We start from the raw sequence: 19445 nt of genomic DNA, 5'->3' as shown, positions 1-19445 counted from the left end.
GGCAATTGATCTTGGATTACCACCAGATAGGTCTGCTCAATGGTCTGCGGGGAGATGTTGGATGGGATGGGAACTAAGTTACTGCAGAGAATACCTTTTGGGGGCTGGCAGGTGAGTCTTGCCCACATGCTCAGGGTTTAGCTGATCGCCATATTTGGGGTCGGGAGGGAATTTTCCTCCAGGGCAGATTCGCAGGGGCCCTGGAGGTTTTTCGCCTTCCCCACGGTCACTTGCTAGTGGATTCTCTGCAGCTTGAGGTCTTCAAACCAATTTTGAGGATTTCAATAACTCGGTCCTGAGTTAGGGGTTGTTATAAAAGTGGATGGGTGGGGTTCTGTGGCCTGCCTTGTGCAGGAGGTCAGACTAGATGATCATATTGGTCCCTTCTGACCTATGAGTCTATGTCCAGGTAATCTCCACACTGGAATTTAAACTTGAGAAGGAAGAAAACAAAGTAAGAGGGGATATAGCCGTGGACAGAAGAATTGACATAAGGAGGAAGGGTAGTGTAGATACCAGACTAACAGGTGATACTGGTGGTAGAATGTCTGTGCCTAACAGGGTAAAGAATGTCAGTGAAGCCAAACAGCAAAAATTAAGATGTCTGTACACTAATGCGAGGAGCCTAGGTAACAAAATGGAGGAACTAGAGCTACTGGTGCAGAAAGTGAAACCGGATATTATAGGGATAACAGAAACCTGGTGGAATAGTACTCATGACTGGAGCACAGGTATTGAAGGCTATGTGCTGTTTAGGAAAGACAGAAATAAAGGCAAAGGCGGTAGAGTAGCATTATATATCAATGATGAGGTTAACTGTAAAGAAATAAGAAGTGATGGAATGGACAAGACAGAGTCTGTCTGGGCAAAAATTACACTGGGAAAGAAAGTTACTAGAGCCTCCCCTGAGATAGTGCTTGGGGTGTGCTACAGACCGCCGGGATCTGATTTGGATATGGATAGACCTCTTTAATGTTCTTAATGAAGTAAACACAAAGGGGAAATGTGAGATTATGGGAGACTTTAACTTCCCAGATACAGACAAGTGCTAGTAAGAATAATAGGGCTCAGATTTTTCTGGATGTGATAGCAGATGGATTTCTTCACCAAGTAGTTGAAGAACCAAGAAGAGGGGATGCCATTTTAGATTTGGTTTTGATGAGTAGTGAGGACCTCATAGAAGAAATGGTTGTAGGGGACAACCTCGGTTCGAGTGATCATGAGCTAATTCAGTTCAAACTGGATGGAAGGATAAACAAAAATAGATCTGGGACTAGGGTTTTTGATTTCTCAAGGGCTAACTTTAAAGAATTAAGGAAATTAGTTAGGGAAGTGGATTGGACTGAAGAACTTGTGGATCTAAATGTGGAGGAGGCCTGGAATTACTTCAATTTTTTCAGCTGCCACGTATCAGAAGTCCACATCCCAAGAAACAGGGGAAAAAACCATAGGCAGGAGTTGTAGACCAAGCTGGATGAGCAAGCATCTCAGAGAGGTGATTAAGAAAAAGCAGAAAGCCTACAAGGAGTGGAAGAAGGGTGGGATTAGCAAGGAAAGCTACCTTAGTGAGGTCAGAACATGTAGGGATAAAGTGAGAAAGGCTAAAAGCCACGTAGAGCTGGACCTTGCAAAGGGAATTAAAACCAATAGTAAAAGGTTCTATAGCCACATAAATAAGAAGAAAACAAAGAAAGAAGTGTGACCGCTAAACAGAGGATGGAATGGAGGTTAAGGATAACCTAGGCATGGCCCAATATCGAAGCTGGGGATTTTTGACAGCAGGGTAGCGATACCCTTGGTGTCTTTTCCGCACCTGTCAGAATGGGGACTCTGATCGTGGTCAGTGTCTGTGCAGAGCCCTGCACAACTGGAAGCCTAATCTTAGTTGGGGACTCTGCAACTCCCAGCATTACAGGATCCCTGATTTTGTTTAGGGCCCCTGCAGCAACTGGCAAAATGTGGGGGCAGGATCTCTGTCAGGGTCTGTGCAGTGCACAGTACAGTGCTGGGGTGTGATCTTCGTTAGGGTCAGTGCAGTGCCAGACCCAACGGGGATATAGATCTCAGTCGAGGTCTCTGAAGTGCTCAGAACAATGGAGGCAGCAGTTTGGGTCGTAGTCATGCGCTGCCTGGCATAAGGGGGGCCGTGATCTCGGTGCAGGTCTCAGTTTTACCTGGCACAACAGTGGGGTCTGAGCTCACCTCGGGTCTCTTCAGTGCCTGGCAGGACAGGGTCCAGATCTCAGTTGGGGTCTCTGCAGCAGCTGTCAGAACAGGGCCACGCTCAGTACGATAAGAGCCCTGATCTCAGTCACACACCTAGAGAAAAAAGCGGGAAGATTTTTGAGAATTTGATATCAGTATTTCAGAACTGAGGAGAAAATGGGACACAAACTAAATATTTGCCAATATAAGGGACAAGCATCAACGTGTGGGGAGATTTTATGTCACCATTCAACAGTTCAAGAGAAAAGAGGGGAAATTGGAGGGGATTATACAGGGATATTGAATCAACAACAGGATGGGACGGATTCATCTTGCCTCACACTCACAGGGCCAGGAGGGAGCCCTGGGTGATGTCTTTTCACAGGGGAAAGGAGCGGGGCTGCAGAAGGTCGCTGGCAGTAGGGAGGGGCTGGCAATGGGGTCTGGGAATGTGACAAGCAGGTGATGGGGAGGGGGGAGTAGCTGGGACTGGGAAACCTGGGGCTCGGCCGTCTCCATGGGGGACACTTGCTCTGCAGAAGGTCGCTGGCAGTAGGGAGGGGCTGGCAATGGGGTCTGGGAATGTGACAAGCAGGTGATGGGGAGGGGGGAGTAGCTGGGACTGGGAAACCTGGGGCTCGGCCGTCTCCATGGGGGACACTTGCTCCTCCCTCCCCTTCCTGGCCCTTCCCACGCCCTGTTGCCAGCAGAGTGGGGCCCCCCCAGCCCAGCCCAGAGGTGTCCCTGTCTCAGGGCCCCCCCAGCCTCTGCCCAGTTCAGAAATCACTCGGGGGAACCATTTCCCACCCACACAAGGACAAATCCCTGCAGGTGAAAATGGGGGAAACACCCCAAACCTGAGATCTGAACTGGCCATTGGCGAAGGGGAGAGAAAATGGGGCACAATGGGGGGAGGGGAACAGGGAACTTCTCAGGGGGGTCACCCTGGGTGCTGCTCGTTGCTCTCTAGGGAGAAAGGGGGCAGGACGGGAGAGGAGGGGGGTCCCCACGGGGGGGGCAGCGGTAAATCCGAGGGGATCTCAGCCCCCCCTTTCTCTCCTCGCTCCTCGGGGGTCACCTGCTCTCCCCGCCATGTCCGGGCTGCACAGACATTCCCCCCCCCTTTCCCAGCCCCCCAGCCCGGTCTCGCTGCCCCCCACCCACGGGGCTCGCTCCGGGACCTGGAGCTGCAGCTCCGCAGCGGGGCGGGCAGAGCCCGGAGCGGCCCCAGGGCGGCTCCAGCGAGGCAGCGGTTAATGAAGGGCTCTCCCGCCGCGATCTGCGCATGCCCAGAGCCCCCACGGCACAAACCCTTCTCCGGCTCCGGGAGAGGCTCCAACGGCCCCGCGCGAGCCAGGCAGAGCCGGAGCGGCCCGCGCGCGCTGGCAACCCGGCTTGTTCTCTCCCACGAAACGTCACTTCCGGTCCAGGGAGAGGCAGGAACTACATCTCCCAGCCTGCCCCGAGGGCGCTTCCGCTTTTTCTATGCCAGGTAAAGGAGATCCCTGGAGCCTGACCCCGCCCCCACCCCCTGTGCTACCTGGTGCCTCTTAGAACCCGCCCGGGGAGCGGCAGAGCTGGGGGGGCTTGTGACCCCCGCGCAATAACCACCTCCCCACCCCGACCCCCAGCCCTGAACCCCCCGGCAGGAGCGTGTCCGCCCCACGCGTGTCCCTGCCCCCAGGGCCCAGCCTAAATAAATTGCAGGCATGTGCATAATTCTGAAATATCTGTGGCTTGCAAATTTTGGCTGTATTTGCTCAATGAAGAGTGAATGTTCTCAGACATAAGGAGATCAGTACAAAATTGTAACAATGTATAGACCTAGTGACTCAGGACAGTAAATGTAGCAGCAAAAAAATGTCAATAAAAAAAACAAGCAGAGTTGCTTGAAGATAATGGGTTTTGAAAAAATATGTAATCTATAATAATATATGGGGATATACTTATGTCACAGAACTAGGTCATTGAGTCCAATCCCCTGCCTTAACTATCAGGACCAAGTACTGTCCCGGACAGTTTTTTTTGGCCTTGTGGTTTTTTTTTTTTGACCATGATCCATAAATGGTCCCCTTAAGGATTAGGCTCACAACCCTGGCTTTAGCAGGCCAATGCTCAAAACACTGAGCTCGCCCTCCCCGCCATGGGAACACATGGAAAAATTCTACTTACTTGCCATTATGTGTATTGAGGTAATTTTTTGCTTGGTGCAACTTTTTTGGAGAAAATCGTTGTCTGGAAATCTGAAGAATCTGAAATAGAGAAACCCCTATAACATACACATATCAGTATCACCTCATTCTCAGCAATGTCTTTAATCAATCGTTTTAATATAATTAAACTAACCAATCCTAACATAATGTTACTTGATTATCTAAGAAATTAGATTGCATCATCTAAATTGTTTTACACACAGCAAAATTACTTATATATCAGCCTAAGAAAGTAAAGAAAAACAAACAGACACCACACAGATAAACAATATAGAAATTAGGAGCAATAAAGAAATCACCATGATTACAGGCATGCAAACCATTTAAGAAATGATTATACAGTTATTGTAAATATTCTGTATTATTCAGGCAGTTAGCCAGGAATACCTTTAGTATTTCTGTACTTTTACCAGATTTGCCCATTACTTGGGGTATGCTCATTTATTGGGCTTACTTGTCTGGGTTCTCCCCCTGATAATTCTACTGTTCTGGAGAGGGGTGGTTGTGTAACTCGAGCAATGTACTCATTGTGTGCCCAATGGAATGAGTCAAACAGCACTTTCAAGCTGACACCTTTATTTGTCCCAGATGTAGCATGTCCCTATCCCCATCTTTACATCACAAGGAGAGCCTAAACAAAGTAAGTTACATTTTTACAGTTTAATAACTGAGTTAGAAAAGGAAACAGAGAGAGAAAATGAGGAAACTCACCCACTCCAGGAAGCTTGAACTCCTGAGTCTTCACTGATGATCTTAGCTCACAGTCTTGAATCTGTCAGGAATAGATGTGGTTACCTAAGGAAGTGGTGGAATCTCCTTCCTTAGAGGTTTTTAAGATCAGGCTTGACAAAGCCCTGGCTGGGATGATTTAGTTGGGATTGGTCCTGCTTTGAGCAGGGGGTTGGACTAGAAGCCTCCTGAGGTCCCTTCCAACCCTGATAGTCAATGATTCTATTCTCTGATTCTAACTCAGGCAGAATTTGTGTGTATGCATGCATAAGAATTCTCACTTAAGAGTGAGCAAATGGTTTTGTAGAGAAAATATGCAATAGGTTGAATTGGTTGAAGGGAGAACAGTAGATTTGTTTATGGGTAAACCGATGACTGGAGGAATTTCTTTAGGCTAGATAGTAGGAGCTGATCACTTCTTACTATGGGCGATGTTCATTCAGGGGGCTGACAATGAAATGTGTCTGCTTCAGTATTTTGGATATCAGTCAGATATCAATCAGAGTTTCAACACTAGAATTTGTCTAAATGCTAAGGTGGGTGTGAATGAGGGTAGGGGAGTTTCCTCAAGCTTGTCACCATGGTTGTAGGTATGCAGGTATGTCTCACACCTCCATTGAATGCTCCATGCAAGTTTTTTGTCTGATCACTTTTGGTTTTGGGGAACAGACAGGATACTAGTTACCAAAGAAGACAGGTATTATCTGTGACTGCTGAGTTCTTAACAGGATATTGATCATAAAATATTTAACCATATGTTGTGACTACTTACATTAAAGAAATCCATTTCATCTTAGTTTAGGAGAGAGAGCAGTGATTGACCAATAATAATCTGGTGTTGCAGATCCCCGTAGTACAGTTGTTTTTTCTTCTCCACTGTCAGTGCAGCTTTTATTTTGGTGAGTTTTGCACAAAGATGCAGAAATGTGGACCATCCAAAAGTTCTGCAGCCACTGGTCATCAGCCCAAGCCTTCATTGTTGCAGAAGATTTTTGCACTTGGGAAGGTTCTAAGATGACACCATATAATAAACTTACTGAATATTTGTGAATCAGTTTCTATACACAAGCAATGACATGTGAAAATAGGACTGTAAGAGCTGAGTTCACAGGCAAGATAAATGCAGCAAAAGGCAATTCTAAAATTTGTGAACTGTTGTGAGACTTCACATAGACAAATAAATATGAAAGAGTCTTTTAAATACTGAAAATGTGTGATCCAGAGGTTGATGGAATGTAGGGAAATTATTTCACTGTATCATGTCTCCTGTAGAAATAAAGTAGCACTGGGGCAGCAGATTTTAATATTTTTTGGTGGGATCCAGAAAAGGTCCAAGGGCGTTTTGCTATGGGTGGGGGCTTGAGGTCAGTACTGAGTTTACAATGGTGCCAATGGTGCCATGGCAACAGGCCCATCCTGCATCACGTTGCAAACACAGTGCTCAGAATTAAGCGATGTTCTCAGGACTATTGTACTCTATACTAGTTTTCAATTGCCTGATAAATGTTTCAGCCATGCCACCTTTTCACTCAGCTATATCCTGATTCGTGGTGACTGGGAATGGGGGGACAGGGGCAGGGAGTGTAGTAGATGCCAATTTGAGGTGAATATTCTCTTGTCCAGACTATACTGGGTTTATGGTGCTTTGTGACATGGACAGGAGCAAAGTGGCTGGTGAATAACCAAGAATCTGGTTAATAATTGTTCTCTAAAGTCAGCTTTCTTCTTTCTGTCTCTGTGAAGTATCACTAATTCAAAATACTACTGTTCAAATAGACTGGAAAATGGTAATAGCATAATCTCTTCTTATAACATTGTATACCCTACTACCAAATTTTTATATTCAATACTTACTATTCATAATACAATAAATCCAACATAAACAAAACATAAGAAAAGCTTTTTTTCTGCATCTTCTTTAAACTTTACCAGTTATCTCTTGCTTCAGAATGCCTCATGCGTTGCCCATATTGTTTACAATAGGATTCAACATGTGGCTTGGAAGCTGACTCTTTACTGATTCCTGAAGAGCTGGGAGCTCAATGTTCATCCAAGATAGATACTATATGCAGAAGCACAGCTCTTTATATATCGGGGGGAGGGGAATTATTTATCTTTGTGCACATGTAATGGTGTTTGGTGTTTGTAAGACAAGGTATAATAATGAACTGTGTAAAAGAGAGGTTGGGAGGCTCCAGGAAGGTGTGTAAAGTGCTGGGATGTCAGGATCCCGGAGGCGCTCTCACCCCCACACTAGGGCGGTGTTCAGGGCTGGCTTTAGGAAGTGCAGGGCCCAATTTGAACATTTTTGGTGGGGCTCCGTCATGGATGACTAAAAAAAAAAAGTGTAAAATAAAGCCATTCATTTCTTAGCAACCGGTTCCCTATAACAAGTTCTGATTTAAGAGATGTGCCACAGTATGTATTTTTTGTACCAATAAGGTTACCGTACGTCCGTATTTTACTGGATGGCGATTTAAGACCCAAAAAGCCTGACATATCTGGGAAAATAGAGATTTATGTTAACCCTACCTAAACTTCTTTTTTAAACAGATGGGTCTGAACTAGAAATGAGCTCTGTTTCACATGTGTGGGTCCCCGCCACTCCATGGGGGTGTACTAGGGTGACCAGATGTCCTGATTTTATAGGGACAGACAGTCCCAATTTTCCGATCTATTTCTTATGTAGGATCCTATTACCCTCCGCCCCATCCCGATTTCTCATACTTGCTGTCTGGTTACCCTAGGGTGTACACAGGTGTGGGTCCCAGCTGCTCCTTGCCCCCTCATTGAAGCAGGTGTGCAGGGTTACTACCCTGGGAACTGCAGGGCAGCAGTGGACATGGGGCTGGCTGGAGGCAGGGCAGGGTCTGACTGGAGGAAGGGTCTGGCTGCAGGCAGGGCAAGGGGTGTGGGGATGGCTGGAGATAGGTATGTGTGGGGTGGGATGGGCTGGCTGGCTTCAGGCAGGGCCACAGGAGGCTGAGGCATGGGTTGGCAGGGCTGGAGACAGAGGAGTGCAGGACTGGCTGGCTTCAGGCAAGGGTGTGTGGCAGGGGTTGCCTGGAGACAGGGCAGGGGATGGTTGGCTGGAGATAGGGCAGGGGATGCAGGGCTCGCTCCAGCCCCTGCTGGGAGCCCCAAGCCCTTTAAATTGCCCCCTGGGGAAGCCGGACCACCCCAGTACAGCGCACTCGCTCTTGCCAGTACACCGAACCGGGGCAGGGCCTGATTCAGGGGAATTGGTTGAATTGGCCTAAAGCCAGCCATGCCAGTATATCCAGGACATTACTCGCACACTTTTCCCCCATTGATACCTAGTAGTTGCACTGCCATCTCCCATAGCTACTTATGTTGCAGCATTTTTGTTAAAACTAAATTGGGAAGAAAGATGACTGATTCAGAACCTGTTTAATGGTTACGTTATTGCTAAAGGGTGTGGTGAGGTGTAAACTTGGAGAGAGGAAGGTTTCTGTGATGTCGCAAACTGTACTACAGTCATACAGTATCTCAAATGCCAAGCTGCATTTCAGTGATCTGAGGTATGAAGAACAGTCTGGAACTAGCTATTTTATGGGATGTCTACATTTCATCCTGTAGTAACATAACTAGTGATAGGAAAGCAGGGAGAGAGAAGTGTGTGCGTGTGTGTGTGTGTGTGTGTGCGCGCGAGCGCGCACTCGAGCACTTGGCAAGGCTGGTGGCCACGGGGCCAATGGGTGTGGGTGGGCTGGGTGGGATCTCGGGAGTCATGTCTCAGGGATCTGCCCTGCTCCCCAGCAATGCTCCAGCTCTGAGCTGTCTCCACTGCCTGGGACCTGTGGGGCCCCACCTGCCTCCCCGGGGGAAGAGCCACCTGGGACTGGTGCAGAGGCTGGGCCAGTCTCGGCCAGTCACAGGGGACAGTAGGGGGTGGGGAGAGGCTGAACTGGGTCCTGAGGGAGCTTGGCCTGGGTAGGCTGTGCTCCAGCCCGGCTGATTGCACCACTCCCAAGGGGCCAGAGTTTTCCTACCCCAGTACCAGCTCTGGCTGCGCTGCCAGCTCAGCCTGGCAGAAACAGTCACCTCCCATCAGGGCTGGCTATTGTGGCTGGGGGTTAGGGTGTGGCCAGTGATGAGCTGCCAAAATCTTAACAACCAGTTCACTATAAAAAGTTCTGATTTAAGAGTGGGGAGCTGGGGCTGCGGGAGACATACTGGTGGGGCTGGGGGCCCCTCCAGGGCCCGGGCCAATTGCCCCGCTTGCCCCCTCCCCTCTCCTCTAGCCAGCCCTGGAGCTGGCAGCAGGACACACACACCCCCGCCACCTTGCCAGGCCCCTCAAAAAGCGGCAGCAGGACAACACTCTGAAGCTCAGCTGAGCTGCCAAGCTGATGTCGGTGGCTGAACACGCTGCAGCGGGGGGAAACGGGGCAAGGGCCAGGGGAGCCTCAGCCTCCCCAGCTGGGAATCCTGGGAGCAACAGGATGGTCCAGCCAGGGCCGGCGCTTCCATTTAGGTGGCCTAGGCAATCGTCTAGGGCGCCAGGATTATTGGGGGGCAGCATTTTGCCAGGGGTGGGGTGGCAGGCGGCTCCGGTGGACCTGCAGCAGACATTCCTGCGGACAGTCCGCTGCTCCCGAGGCTCCAATGGACCTCCCGCAGGCATGCCTGCAGCAGCTCCAGTGGAGCCGCGGATCAGCGCGCGGGATGGCAAAATGGCCGTGCGCCTAGGGCGCTAAAAACACTAGTGCCGGTCCTGGGTCCAGCCTGCGGACTGGAGTTCTTTGCCCACTGCCTGGCCCTTTAATAACCGGTTCTCCACGGAGGTCTGATTTTAGCAACCGGTTCTTGGAGCTGTGGGAACTGGCTTCAGCTCACCACTGCATGTGGGAGGGTAGGTCTCTAGTGGGACTGGGGGGATGCTGGGCAGTGGGGGCGTGGGGAGATCTGTGTGTGTTGGGGCACTGGGAAGTGTGGGGTGTCTGTGCGGGGCACTGTGCAGTTGTGGTGGTGGGGCAGTGAGGGGATCTGTGGGGGGGCCCAGTTGTGGAAGGGCTGTGGGGGGTCTTCAGCTAGGGGGTGACTGGGCAGTAAGAGGATCTGTTGGGGGGTTCTGAGTAGGTGGGGAAGTGATCTGGGAGGGCACTGGGCACGGGGGGTTGTGGAGGTCTCTGGGTGGTGTGGCACTGGGCGTAGGGAACCAGAGGGGTGCTGGGCAGGGGTGTGTGTGGGGGGGTCTCTGGATGGTGTGGCACTGGGCGTAGGGAGTCAGAGGGGTGCTGGGCAGGGGTGTGTGTGTGGGGGGTCTCTGGGTGGTGTGGCACTGGGTGTAGGGAACCAGAGGGGTGCTGGGCAGGAGTGTGGGGGGGTCTCTGGGTGGAGTGGCACTGGGCTTAGGGAGCCAGAGGGGTGCTGGGCAGGTGTGTGTGGAGGGGTCTCTGGGTGGTGTGGCACTAGGCGTAGGGAGCCAGAGAGGTGCTGGGCAGGGCTGTGGGGGGGTCTCTGGGTAGTGTGGCACTGGGCGTAGGGAGCCAGAGGGGTGCTGGGCAGGAGTGTGTGTGTGGGGTCTCTAGGTGGTGTGGCACTGGGTGTAGGGAACCAGAGGGGTGCTGGGCAGGGGTGTGTGTGTGGGGGTCTCTGGATGGTGTGGCACTGGGCGTAGGGAGTCAGAGGGGTGCTGGGCAGGGGTGTGTGTGTGGGGGTCTCTGGGTGGTGTGGCACTGGGTGTAGGTAGTCAGAGGGGTGCTGGGCAGGAGTGTGGGGGGGTCTCTGGGTGGTGTGGTACTGGGCGTAGGGAGTCAGAGGGGTGCTGGGCAGAGGTGTGTGTGTGGGGGTCTCTGGGTGGTGTGGCACTGGGCGTAGGGAGTCAGAGGGGTGCTGGGCAGAGGTGTGTGTGTGGGGGTCTCTGGGTGGTGTGGCACTGGGCGTAGGGAGTCAGAGGGGTGCTGGGCAGGAGTGTGTGGAGGGGTCTCTGGGTGGTGTGGCACTGGGCGTAGGGAACCAGAGGGGTGTTGGGCAGGAGTGTGTGGGGGGGTCTCTGGGTGGTGTGGTACTGGGCGTAGGGAGTCAAAGGGTGCTGGGCAGGAGTGTGTGGAGGGGCCTCTGGGTGGTGTGGCACTGGGCGTAGGGAACCAGAGGGGTGTTGGGCAGGGGGGTAGCATGGTGCAGCATGGGCCCACACCGAAGGGGAAGAAGCAGGATGGCAGCACAGGGCTGGGCTGGACAGTGCCAGTCTCGGAGCTCCCGGGTTGTAAACAGTGCCCTTGTACTGGGCTGGGTGCTTGAGTGAGGGGGGCAGGCTCTGACCTGGGGTATAGCAGGGGGTGCAGACACGTGGGCTCTGGGAGGGAGTTAGCAACTCAGCACGTTGTATAAGAGAAAGAAGCTGCAGTGATTTCATATAGACATAGAAAGTGACAGAGACACTTTTACAAAGTCAAAGCGTGAGAGGCGGAGTTTGAGGGAGGGAGGGGGGGTCTGTACTATATTTCACCGCATTCAGCCTCCTGGCTGGAGCAGTAACAGCCCTGCAACACTTGTGTGAGACAAAGAGGAGCTGCGGTGTCTAAGCTTTGACAATGTAGGAATTGGGAGGTCTGTGCCTTTAAGACCCAGCCCCAGGAACCCGCCCCCTGCTCCGGGGCTGACATGCAGCGTCCTGGGAGCAGAACGAAAACAGCCTCTGCCCCCCCCCACAACCCCGACACCCCCAGATTTCCGAGCACAGCGGATGGCTCATCCCCAGGGGTCGCTGTTTCCCCCCCTCCCCTCCCTAAACGGGGGGTTTGTCCTCGCACAGGGTCTGGCAGCGTCTCCCCCCCCCGCGGGCTTAACCCCGGCTACCACCCCCACCCCCGATTTTCCCCCTTCAGCCCCCTCCCGCCGCTACCTACAGCAGTTTGATCCCCCCTGGCCAGTAAATTTTTGCCCCCTGCTCAGACCCTGGCAGTCCCCCCGCTGCGATTTGCCCCCCTTGGTGCTTTTAAACCCCCCCAAAGAGGAGGCAGCAAATCGTACGCAGAAGTGAGGGCAGAGAGGGCAGCGGCGACAGCAAAGGTTATTGCGCATGCTCAGTTCATCTGCGCATGCTCGGTGCAGCCAAAGTCGGGAATCTGGAGCGGTCACTGTTTCCGTCGTTACATGGAGTTAGGGCTGGAGGGGGCAGGGAATACCCTGGGTGAGGAAAGAGAGGGGGACAGAGTGTGACAAACCTGCTGGGACTTGTTAACATGGGCCTGGATCCTCAGAACAAACACTTGGGTGTTGGGGAAGAAAATTCCCTAATTTGTGAAACAGGAAACAGACAAACCAACCCCCTGGGCAGGGCTGGGAAAACTGACCAGACTTCCAGTGCTGAGCCCTCAGCCTGCTAGCCAGGGGCTGGTGTGACATGGAAAGGGGGCACCCACCAGGGAGGTGTAGGGAAGATGTCCCAGCCCCTCACATCCAGCTGCTGGCAGTGGGGAGGGTGTTGGGTTCCTACCATGGGGTTGTATCAGCCCCTGGCTAGTAGGTGTGTGATGGATCTGCAGGCAGAGACAAGGGGTCTCTCTTTGTTCTCTCACCGTGGTGCCCCGGCTGCTCTCAGCAGTGTGGGGATAGGACTCTGCCGACTGTTTCTCTCTCAGAGCTTCCATTTGATTGGCTGCTTTCCCCCATGAATAGTGGGGCTGTGAGTGGGGCAGCAGGTACTGAGTGTTGGACTCTTGCTCTTTCAGGGCCGGTGACCTTTGAGGAGGTGGCTGTGTATTTCAACAGGGAAGAGGGGGCTCAGCTGGACCCCACTCGGAGAGCCCTTTACAGAGACATCATGCAGGAGAAGTATGAGAATGTGACCTCACTGGGTAAGGATTCCCGTCCCCTCGGTTCTTAGAAGGGGAAATGAAAAGTTAAGGGTCACGCCACTCCCACAATGCCACCTCTGCTCTGTCTGGTTTCAGCAGCACCCCGACATGCCAGTGACACACACACTAGCCCTCTCCCCTCCCCTGTTACAGAGCGCTCTGGGAACAGAGCAGTCCAGCAGAAAGTCTCACAACTTCCCTTTGCTAAGATAATTGGGTTCATTTCCATCATAGCAAACAGAAGCTTCCTCCCCCTGGGCTGCTCTCCAGTACTGAACCTCCTGCACACAGACCAGCTGAGACTTGCAAAGTGTTACCACCCCTTTGCCCTCAACCTGAGTTTTCCTTGTGAGTCACTGCCTTCACTTACCCCTCACTAAGCCCCACAGGTCACTCGAACATACGCCACCAGGGTGCTGACAATCCCCATGGCAAAAACACACCCTTGGGCACCTTTGCTGACAAAGCCTACAACACTCAGCATGGAAATGAGGCAGAATTGGCCCCCCTAGTTTCACATGCGCCTCTCTGCGTAGCACAGGCACAGCTCTGCCCAGCTGCTCCAACCCATCCCTCCATCAGCCAGTCACAGCTACAGCTGGCCCAGTGCACGCAGCTGGAGGCATGCGGATAGATGCTGGGATTCCCATCTGTGAACACAGCACAGACAGTGACATGTTCTCTTAGTCTTTCCTCGGATCAATTATAGGTTCGTAGCTTTGAAGGCCAGATGTGACTATTATTAGCTCATGTACTCTGACGTCCTTTATACCACAGATCATAGAATTCATCCCGTTACCGCTGCATTGAGCTGAATACCTGAGTCCCTGTGGCAGTTTGTTAACCTTTGCATGGCCCACACAGAACCATCCTCAGTGATTCTTGCCAGCTGCAGGGTTAAGAGTTGGGGGCAAAGTTAAGGTTGCATTGAAGGGGGGGGCATTTACATTAACTTCTCATTTCCTGGTTCGCAGAGGTTTGTTTAGTTACCATCTATACCAGAGGTGGGCAAAGTACTCTCCTGCCTCCCTTGTTTTCTTTCCCTTGAGCAGGGTTTCCAGTTTCCAAACCCTCTGTGATCTCCCAGCTGGAAGGAGGGGAAGAGCCGTGGGTCCTGGATCTCCAGGATTCAGAGGAAAGCGAGATCCTGAGAAGTCCCTGGATGGGTGAGGAAACATTAAACCAACCCAGAAACTGTAAGTGCGTGAGAGAACCAGCTGGGATTCCCCACACAGACTCTGTGAGCTCAGGACAGTCCCCAGCAGATCTCACTCCTGGCTTCCTACAGATGGTGATTGACAGCTTGGCTGGAGCTGCCTCCCTTCCGACTGAGCGTTTGGATGGGATGTGGGCAGGGCTGGCCTTAGGGAAATGGCACCAACATGCATTTTGGTGCCTCTGGCTCCCATGGGCATGGCACCCCCCCCATTCCCTCTGTCCCCCATGGGCTCACCAGGCTCCCCACCCTCCCTTCCCCCCAGCCCCTGCACTGTGCCCCCTTCGCTCCAAATACCTGCTCCCCCTTCACTCCTAACTTCTGCCCCCTCCAGCCCCTCCCAACACTTGCCCCCTCCTGTGCCCCTAAGCCCTGCACTGTGCCCTTTCACCCAAACCCCTTCCCCTCCCTCCTGTGCCCCTAATCCCAGGACTGTGCCTCCTTCACTCATACCCCCTGCACCTCCCTCCTGCACCCTGAACCCCTGTGTGGTGCATACCCCTTTCACCCCAAACCCTGCCCCCTGCACCTCAACACCTGCCTCTTCCTGAGCCCTCAACCCCTGCAGTGTGCCCCCTTTGCCCCTAACCCTTGCATCCTCCTGCACCCCCTTGGGTACCTGACCTAGATGCACAAAGCAGCAGGCATTGCTGCTCGCTCCCCCACTGGACTGCTGCTTCCTCCGCTCTACGTAGCCCTGCGGGGCTGGGAGAGGGGAGCAAGGAGCGACGTCAGGGCTTCCTACATCCAGGTCACTTTCCCTGCAGGCTGTGTAAGGGGAGAGCAGGAGAGCAGCTGCTCCTGATTTCTCAGCATAGCCCAGGTGGGGAGGTGACCTGGATGCAGGGAGACCTGGTGTGTGTGTTGGGGGGACTGTATGTGTGTGTTGAGGGAATGATATGAAGGAGTGTGTGTATGTTGATGGGAGTGTGTGAAGGACTGTGTGTGTGGAGCAGGGTGGAGGAGGGGCCTCTCTGCTCTGGAGCAGTCACCTGGCTCTGACAGCTGGTCGTCCAACTGCCCCCTGCAGCTCAGGTCTCTCCCACTCCCCCACGCAGCTGCTTATCTGCCTCCCTGTGCCTTTTTCATCAGCCCAGCGAGCCTCTCAGCAGCAGGTCGGATGGGAATCCAAACCCTGAGCCCGGCATCCCCTTGGGTGGGGCACGTGTATGGCCCACCCTAAAGGCCAGTCCTGGGTGTGGAGCAGAATTGATCCCCTCCACTCTTCCCTATGGAGATGAGTTTGGAGGAATTCAGTCCCTGATTTTTATTTTCTGTCTCTCCAGCACTTACTTGGGTTTGCTCTCTGCCTTTCCATCCCCAATTCTGAGATTTCTCCTCACTTCTAGCAGGTGATGGGGTGGTGAGGGAGAGCAAGGAGCAGAATCCTCACCAGGAAGATGCTTAGCTCGCCGAAACACATGGGGAATTACTGCGAAGATCCAAAGGGAATGTGTCCAGCCCCGTGAGCAGGGAAAAGCTGATGAAAGTTACCACAGTCCAGAGAGAGAGCAGGGAAACCACTCAGAGGAGAGAGTGGATCAACCTATTAATTGTCAGGGAACTCACAGGGACCTCAAGGAAACTATATCCCAGGAGAGAATCCTCACGGAAGAGCGAGAGAATACGTGTAGTGAGTGTGGGAAAAACTTCAATTACCACTCAGCCCTTATTCGACATGAGATAATCCACACAAAAGAGAGACCCTACAAATGCTGTGAGTGTGGGAAAAGCTTCAATCGTACCTCTGCCCTTAGTAGGCATCAGCAAATACACAGAGGAGAGAGACCCTATGAATGCCGTGAGTGCAAGAAACGTTTCACTCGTTTCTCCTCCCCTATCTCTCACCAGGGAGTCCACATGGGAGAGAAACCCTATGAATGCAGTGAGTGCTGGAAAAGCTTCTCTCAGAACTCAACCCTTATTACACGTTACAGAATCCACACGGGGCAGAGACCCTACGAATGGTGCGAGTGTGGGAAAAGCTTCACTTGTAGTTCAGGCCTTTCTAAACACCAGAGAATCCGTAAAGGAGATAAACTTCATAAAAACCTTCTCTAGAGCTGTCAGAAGATTTTTTTCTTCAATTCTTTTGACAGTTCCCAGGTAGTGAGTGTTAAGGCTGTTTGCATCTTTTGCACATTGAGGTCCCTCAGCTCCCACACGAGTTGCCCACTTTTGAAGCTCGTCCGTCTTTGGGGTGGATCCTGTGGTCCTTTCTATCAACTCCATTGTCCCGCGAGTCATGGGAGTGTGTCCTTTCTAACAGGAATGTAATCACCCCAAGTGGGGGAGATGGGGGGTGTCTTCAACTAGCTACGTTGAGATAAAATCTACCTGGGCCTCATCACTGTGGTTGCCATGGAGTTAGCTAGCTTGAGTTCACTTTCCTGATGTAAAAAGACAGCTATTTTTGCAGTAAAGACATGGGCCATGGATAGTGGGTGGGGTTATCTAGCACATTTCCTCCTGATCTGACCTAACCACCGTCACATTTCCTTGTCTGAACAAACCTGGATATTCACATTTATACTCCTCCTCTCAGTGCAAAGTTATTGTTAGAGACACCAAGTTCCTCTTTGAGGACAGATTGTCTCATTCCCAGTTGTTCTCACATTACCCTGCATTGTGCAGAACAGCAGTTATTTTGTTGACTTTTTTCTCATGTAAAATATATTTAAATATGATGAAGAGCTGGAGCAGTGTCAGGGAAATAAGGGTCATTTCAGGCTCTGAGACACTGGAAGGAGATGGGGCGACTCAGAGATTCCATCCTTCCCCATCACCCCAGAACTGTTACCTTGTGTCTGAGCCATGCAGAGTTCACCCCTTCGTATTCCTTCACTTCCCAACGTGTCTGGTGAGGTCATGTTCTTGGCTGTCCATGCTTGGGAATGGTGCTTGGACGTCTTTGATCCTAAATCAGAGTCACTCTGGCAGGCAATGAAAGTGTCACAGACCTGGAAGGGGATTTCAAATGGATCCCAAGCACTGTTCAAATCCCCTTTTCCCTCTATTGGCAAAGCCATTTCTGTGAAGGTCGTCTGTTTTTCCCCCCACTTTATGAAGATGCTAAAACTTTTGTAAATAACACTAATGAGACAGCACTGAGTGAAGCAGGTTTTATGGGAGAATCTCTCATCCTGAATCTGAGTTATCAGATGTAACCTACTTTGGAATTTCACTTCAAATGAAAGTGTCTTCTACCTCTCTGTGATATGGGTTTTCTATCCTTCATGAAGGCTCCTTGGTCATATAACTCCTTTTTAGTTTTGTTTGACAGATTGTAACTCAGATTTATTGGGAAATTTCAGACAAATGACCATTATTCTTTATTTCAGGTTTATTTCCCCCCCATCCCTGCATGGTGATATGGAGAAAATTCAAATACAGTTCAGTTAACAGGAGAGAATACTCCAAGCTATTGGACGTATTATCAAAGAAACTGCAGTGTGTTTAAACCTCCACTCTGAAAAGGTGAACAGCTGCAGACCCCAAACCATGTAACTGATGGAAGTAAATGCACATGGTCACAGGATCGTTCCGTTCTTTAAGTCAATATTGTCTCAGATGCTCCAGGGATAGAATTCCACAGCAAGTGACGTGGAACTAGGAAAACGCCCAGGTATTTGGTTCTCAAAGCATTTGTGACCCAGTCCCTACAGGAGGTTACTCCTGAAGAGATCTCCTAGCTAATCCCCAAATTTGGGAAATGCTGTCTGTGATGAGGTGCATCAACCCTGCACTGGCACTGCTAGGGTTAACTGCATCTTGTGGGCTGAAGAGGCCACACCCCCTCACCCTCTCTGGGCATGCTCCAACTGGAGACGGAGTGTAAAAGGGAGCAGCTCAGCTCAGCCTGGGTGGACTGAGGAGGAGAACAAACCTGTGTTGTTGGCTCCTGTCAGGAAGCTGCTGGACCCCCAGGCTGCACCTTCCAGCCACCCTGAGGCTCCTGCAGACACCCAGTTGACCACCAAGGATGCGATGCTGGATTCCAGGACATTACCAACTCTGAACATAAGGGTGGGAAGTGACTGAGGGAACGGGACTGTTGCAGTGAGAGATCAAGCCTGGACACAGGAGTGTTGGTTCCTCAAGACCCTGGGTCAGGACCTCGTGGAGTAGGGTGGTCCCAGGTCCCTCTTCCCCACACTGCACCCACCACTGGATGGAGTCACCACCTGAAGACAAGCTGTCTTTACCCAGGGGACAGATTTCTTCCCCCCTCAATTCCCTGCCTTCTTCCATACATGGCCATACATCCTGTGACAGGATGTATCAACCCCATGACACTGTCCATAATGATGTAGATGTGGAGGAAACAGAAGTGGTGTTTTTGTTGAACTCACCATTTGTGGGTGATATAACTGTGTGTAGGATGAAATCAGTGTTGAATGTGAAATGGCTGCAGAAAAATAGCTATTTTTTAATAGGAACCTCATCTCTGTTATTTTACAGAAATTCTGATCCAGGACTCTATCTAATCCGGGGTGGGCAAACTACAGCCGGTGGGCTGCATCCAGCCCTTCAGACATTTTAATCCAGCCCTTGAGCTCCCACTGGGGAGCAGGTTCTAGGGCTTGCCACATTCCGACACTCCAGCTGGGGAGCGGGTTGGGGGCTTACCCTGCTCCGCGTGTGCTGTGGCTCTGTGCGGCTCCTGAGAGCACTGCCATGTCCCCCAGCCAGCTCCTACGTATGGGGGCAGCCAGGGGCTCCACACACTTCCCCCACTCCAAGCACCACCTCCACAGTTCCCATTGTCTGGGAGCTGCCTGGCCATGGCTCCGTGTAGGAGCCGGAGCGAGGACATGCCGCTGCTTCCAGGAGCTATTTGAGGTAAGCGACAACCGGAGCCTGACCCCCTCCCTTACCCCAACACCCTGCCCCAGCCCTGATCCCCCTCCCAACCTCTGAACACCTCAGTCCTAGCCCGGAGCACCCTTCTGCACCGCCAACCCCTCATCCCTAGCCCCACCCCAATGCCCTCTCCAAGCCTGGAGCCCTCTCCCACACCCTGAACTCATTTCTGGCTCCACCCCAGAGGCCACAACCAAAGGAAGAGCCCTCACCCCCTCCCATACCCCAGCCCCCAATTTTGTGAGCATTCATGGCCCCATACAATTTCCATACCCAGATGTGGCCCTCGGGCCAAAAAATTTGCCCACCCCTGATCTAATCCCTAGCCACAACTGCACTCAAGGGTTCACTAGTGGAAAGGGGGATTAAAGGAAAACTGCCATATAGGAGAAG

The 19445-nt window shown here is 51.9% G+C and overlaps 1 protein-coding gene and 1 long non-coding RNA gene across 6 annotated transcripts; one reads left to right on the top strand and one right to left on the bottom strand.

The window, feature by feature from the left end:
* Positions 1-4373: 4373 nt before the first annotated feature.
* Positions 4374-6261, bottom strand: LOC115643991. Its single transcript, XR_003998419.1, has 3 exons — positions 5920-6261; positions 5130-5190; positions 4374-4457 (listed from the first exon to the last, which is right to left on the bottom strand). It is a non-coding gene; the product is annotated as an uncharacterized LOC115643991 (long non-coding RNA).
* Positions 6262-12299: 6038 nt separating this feature from the next.
* Positions 12300-16245, top strand: LOC115643986 (zinc finger protein 251-like). Of its 5 annotated transcripts, none has more exons than XM_030548043.1 (3): positions 12300-12973; positions 14023-14169; positions 15539-16245. In XM_030548043.1, exons 1-3 carry the CDS (start codon positions 12787-12789, stop codon positions 15595-15597), a joined length of 393 nt encoding a protein of 130 aa, XP_030403903.1. In that variant the 5' UTR covers positions 12300-12786; the 3' UTR covers positions 15598-16245. The 5 variants fall into 5 exon arrangements, 2 of the variants coding, with proteins under 2 accessions (XP_030403903.1, XP_030403904.1); XM_030548044.1 differs by having other exon boundaries at positions 12302-12973; positions 14023-14139; XR_003998412.1 differs by having other exon boundaries at positions 12306-12973; positions 14026-14139.
* Positions 16246-19445: the final 3200 nt, after the last annotated feature.

The sequence above is a fragment of the Gopherus evgoodei genome, unplaced genomic scaffold, assembly GCF_007399415.2.
Source record: "Gopherus evgoodei ecotype Sinaloan lineage unplaced genomic scaffold, rGopEvg1_v1.p scaffold_81_arrow_ctg1, whole genome shotgun sequence".
Classification (NCBI taxonomy): domain Eukaryota; kingdom Metazoa; phylum Chordata; order Testudines; family Testudinidae; genus Gopherus; species Gopherus evgoodei.
The sequence above is the reverse complement of the archived record's forward strand: the minus strand, read 5'-3'. Positions and strand labels throughout refer to the sequence as shown.

Excerpts from the sequence above, each read along its gene's own strand:
- LOC115643986 (XM_030548043.1), top strand. The coding sequence starts at position 12,787 with ATGAATAGTGGGGCTGTGAGTGGGGCAGCAGGTACTGAGTGTTGGACT. Across the intron at positions 12,974-14,022 it reads TGAGAATGTGACCTCACTGG|CAGGGTTTCCAGTTTCCAAA; the intron begins GTAAGGATTCCC and ends CTTTCCCTTGAG. Across the intron at positions 14,170-15,538 it reads ATTAAACCAACCCAGAAACT|CAGGTGATGGGGTGGTGAGG; the intron begins GTAAGTGCGTGA and ends CCTCACTTCTAG.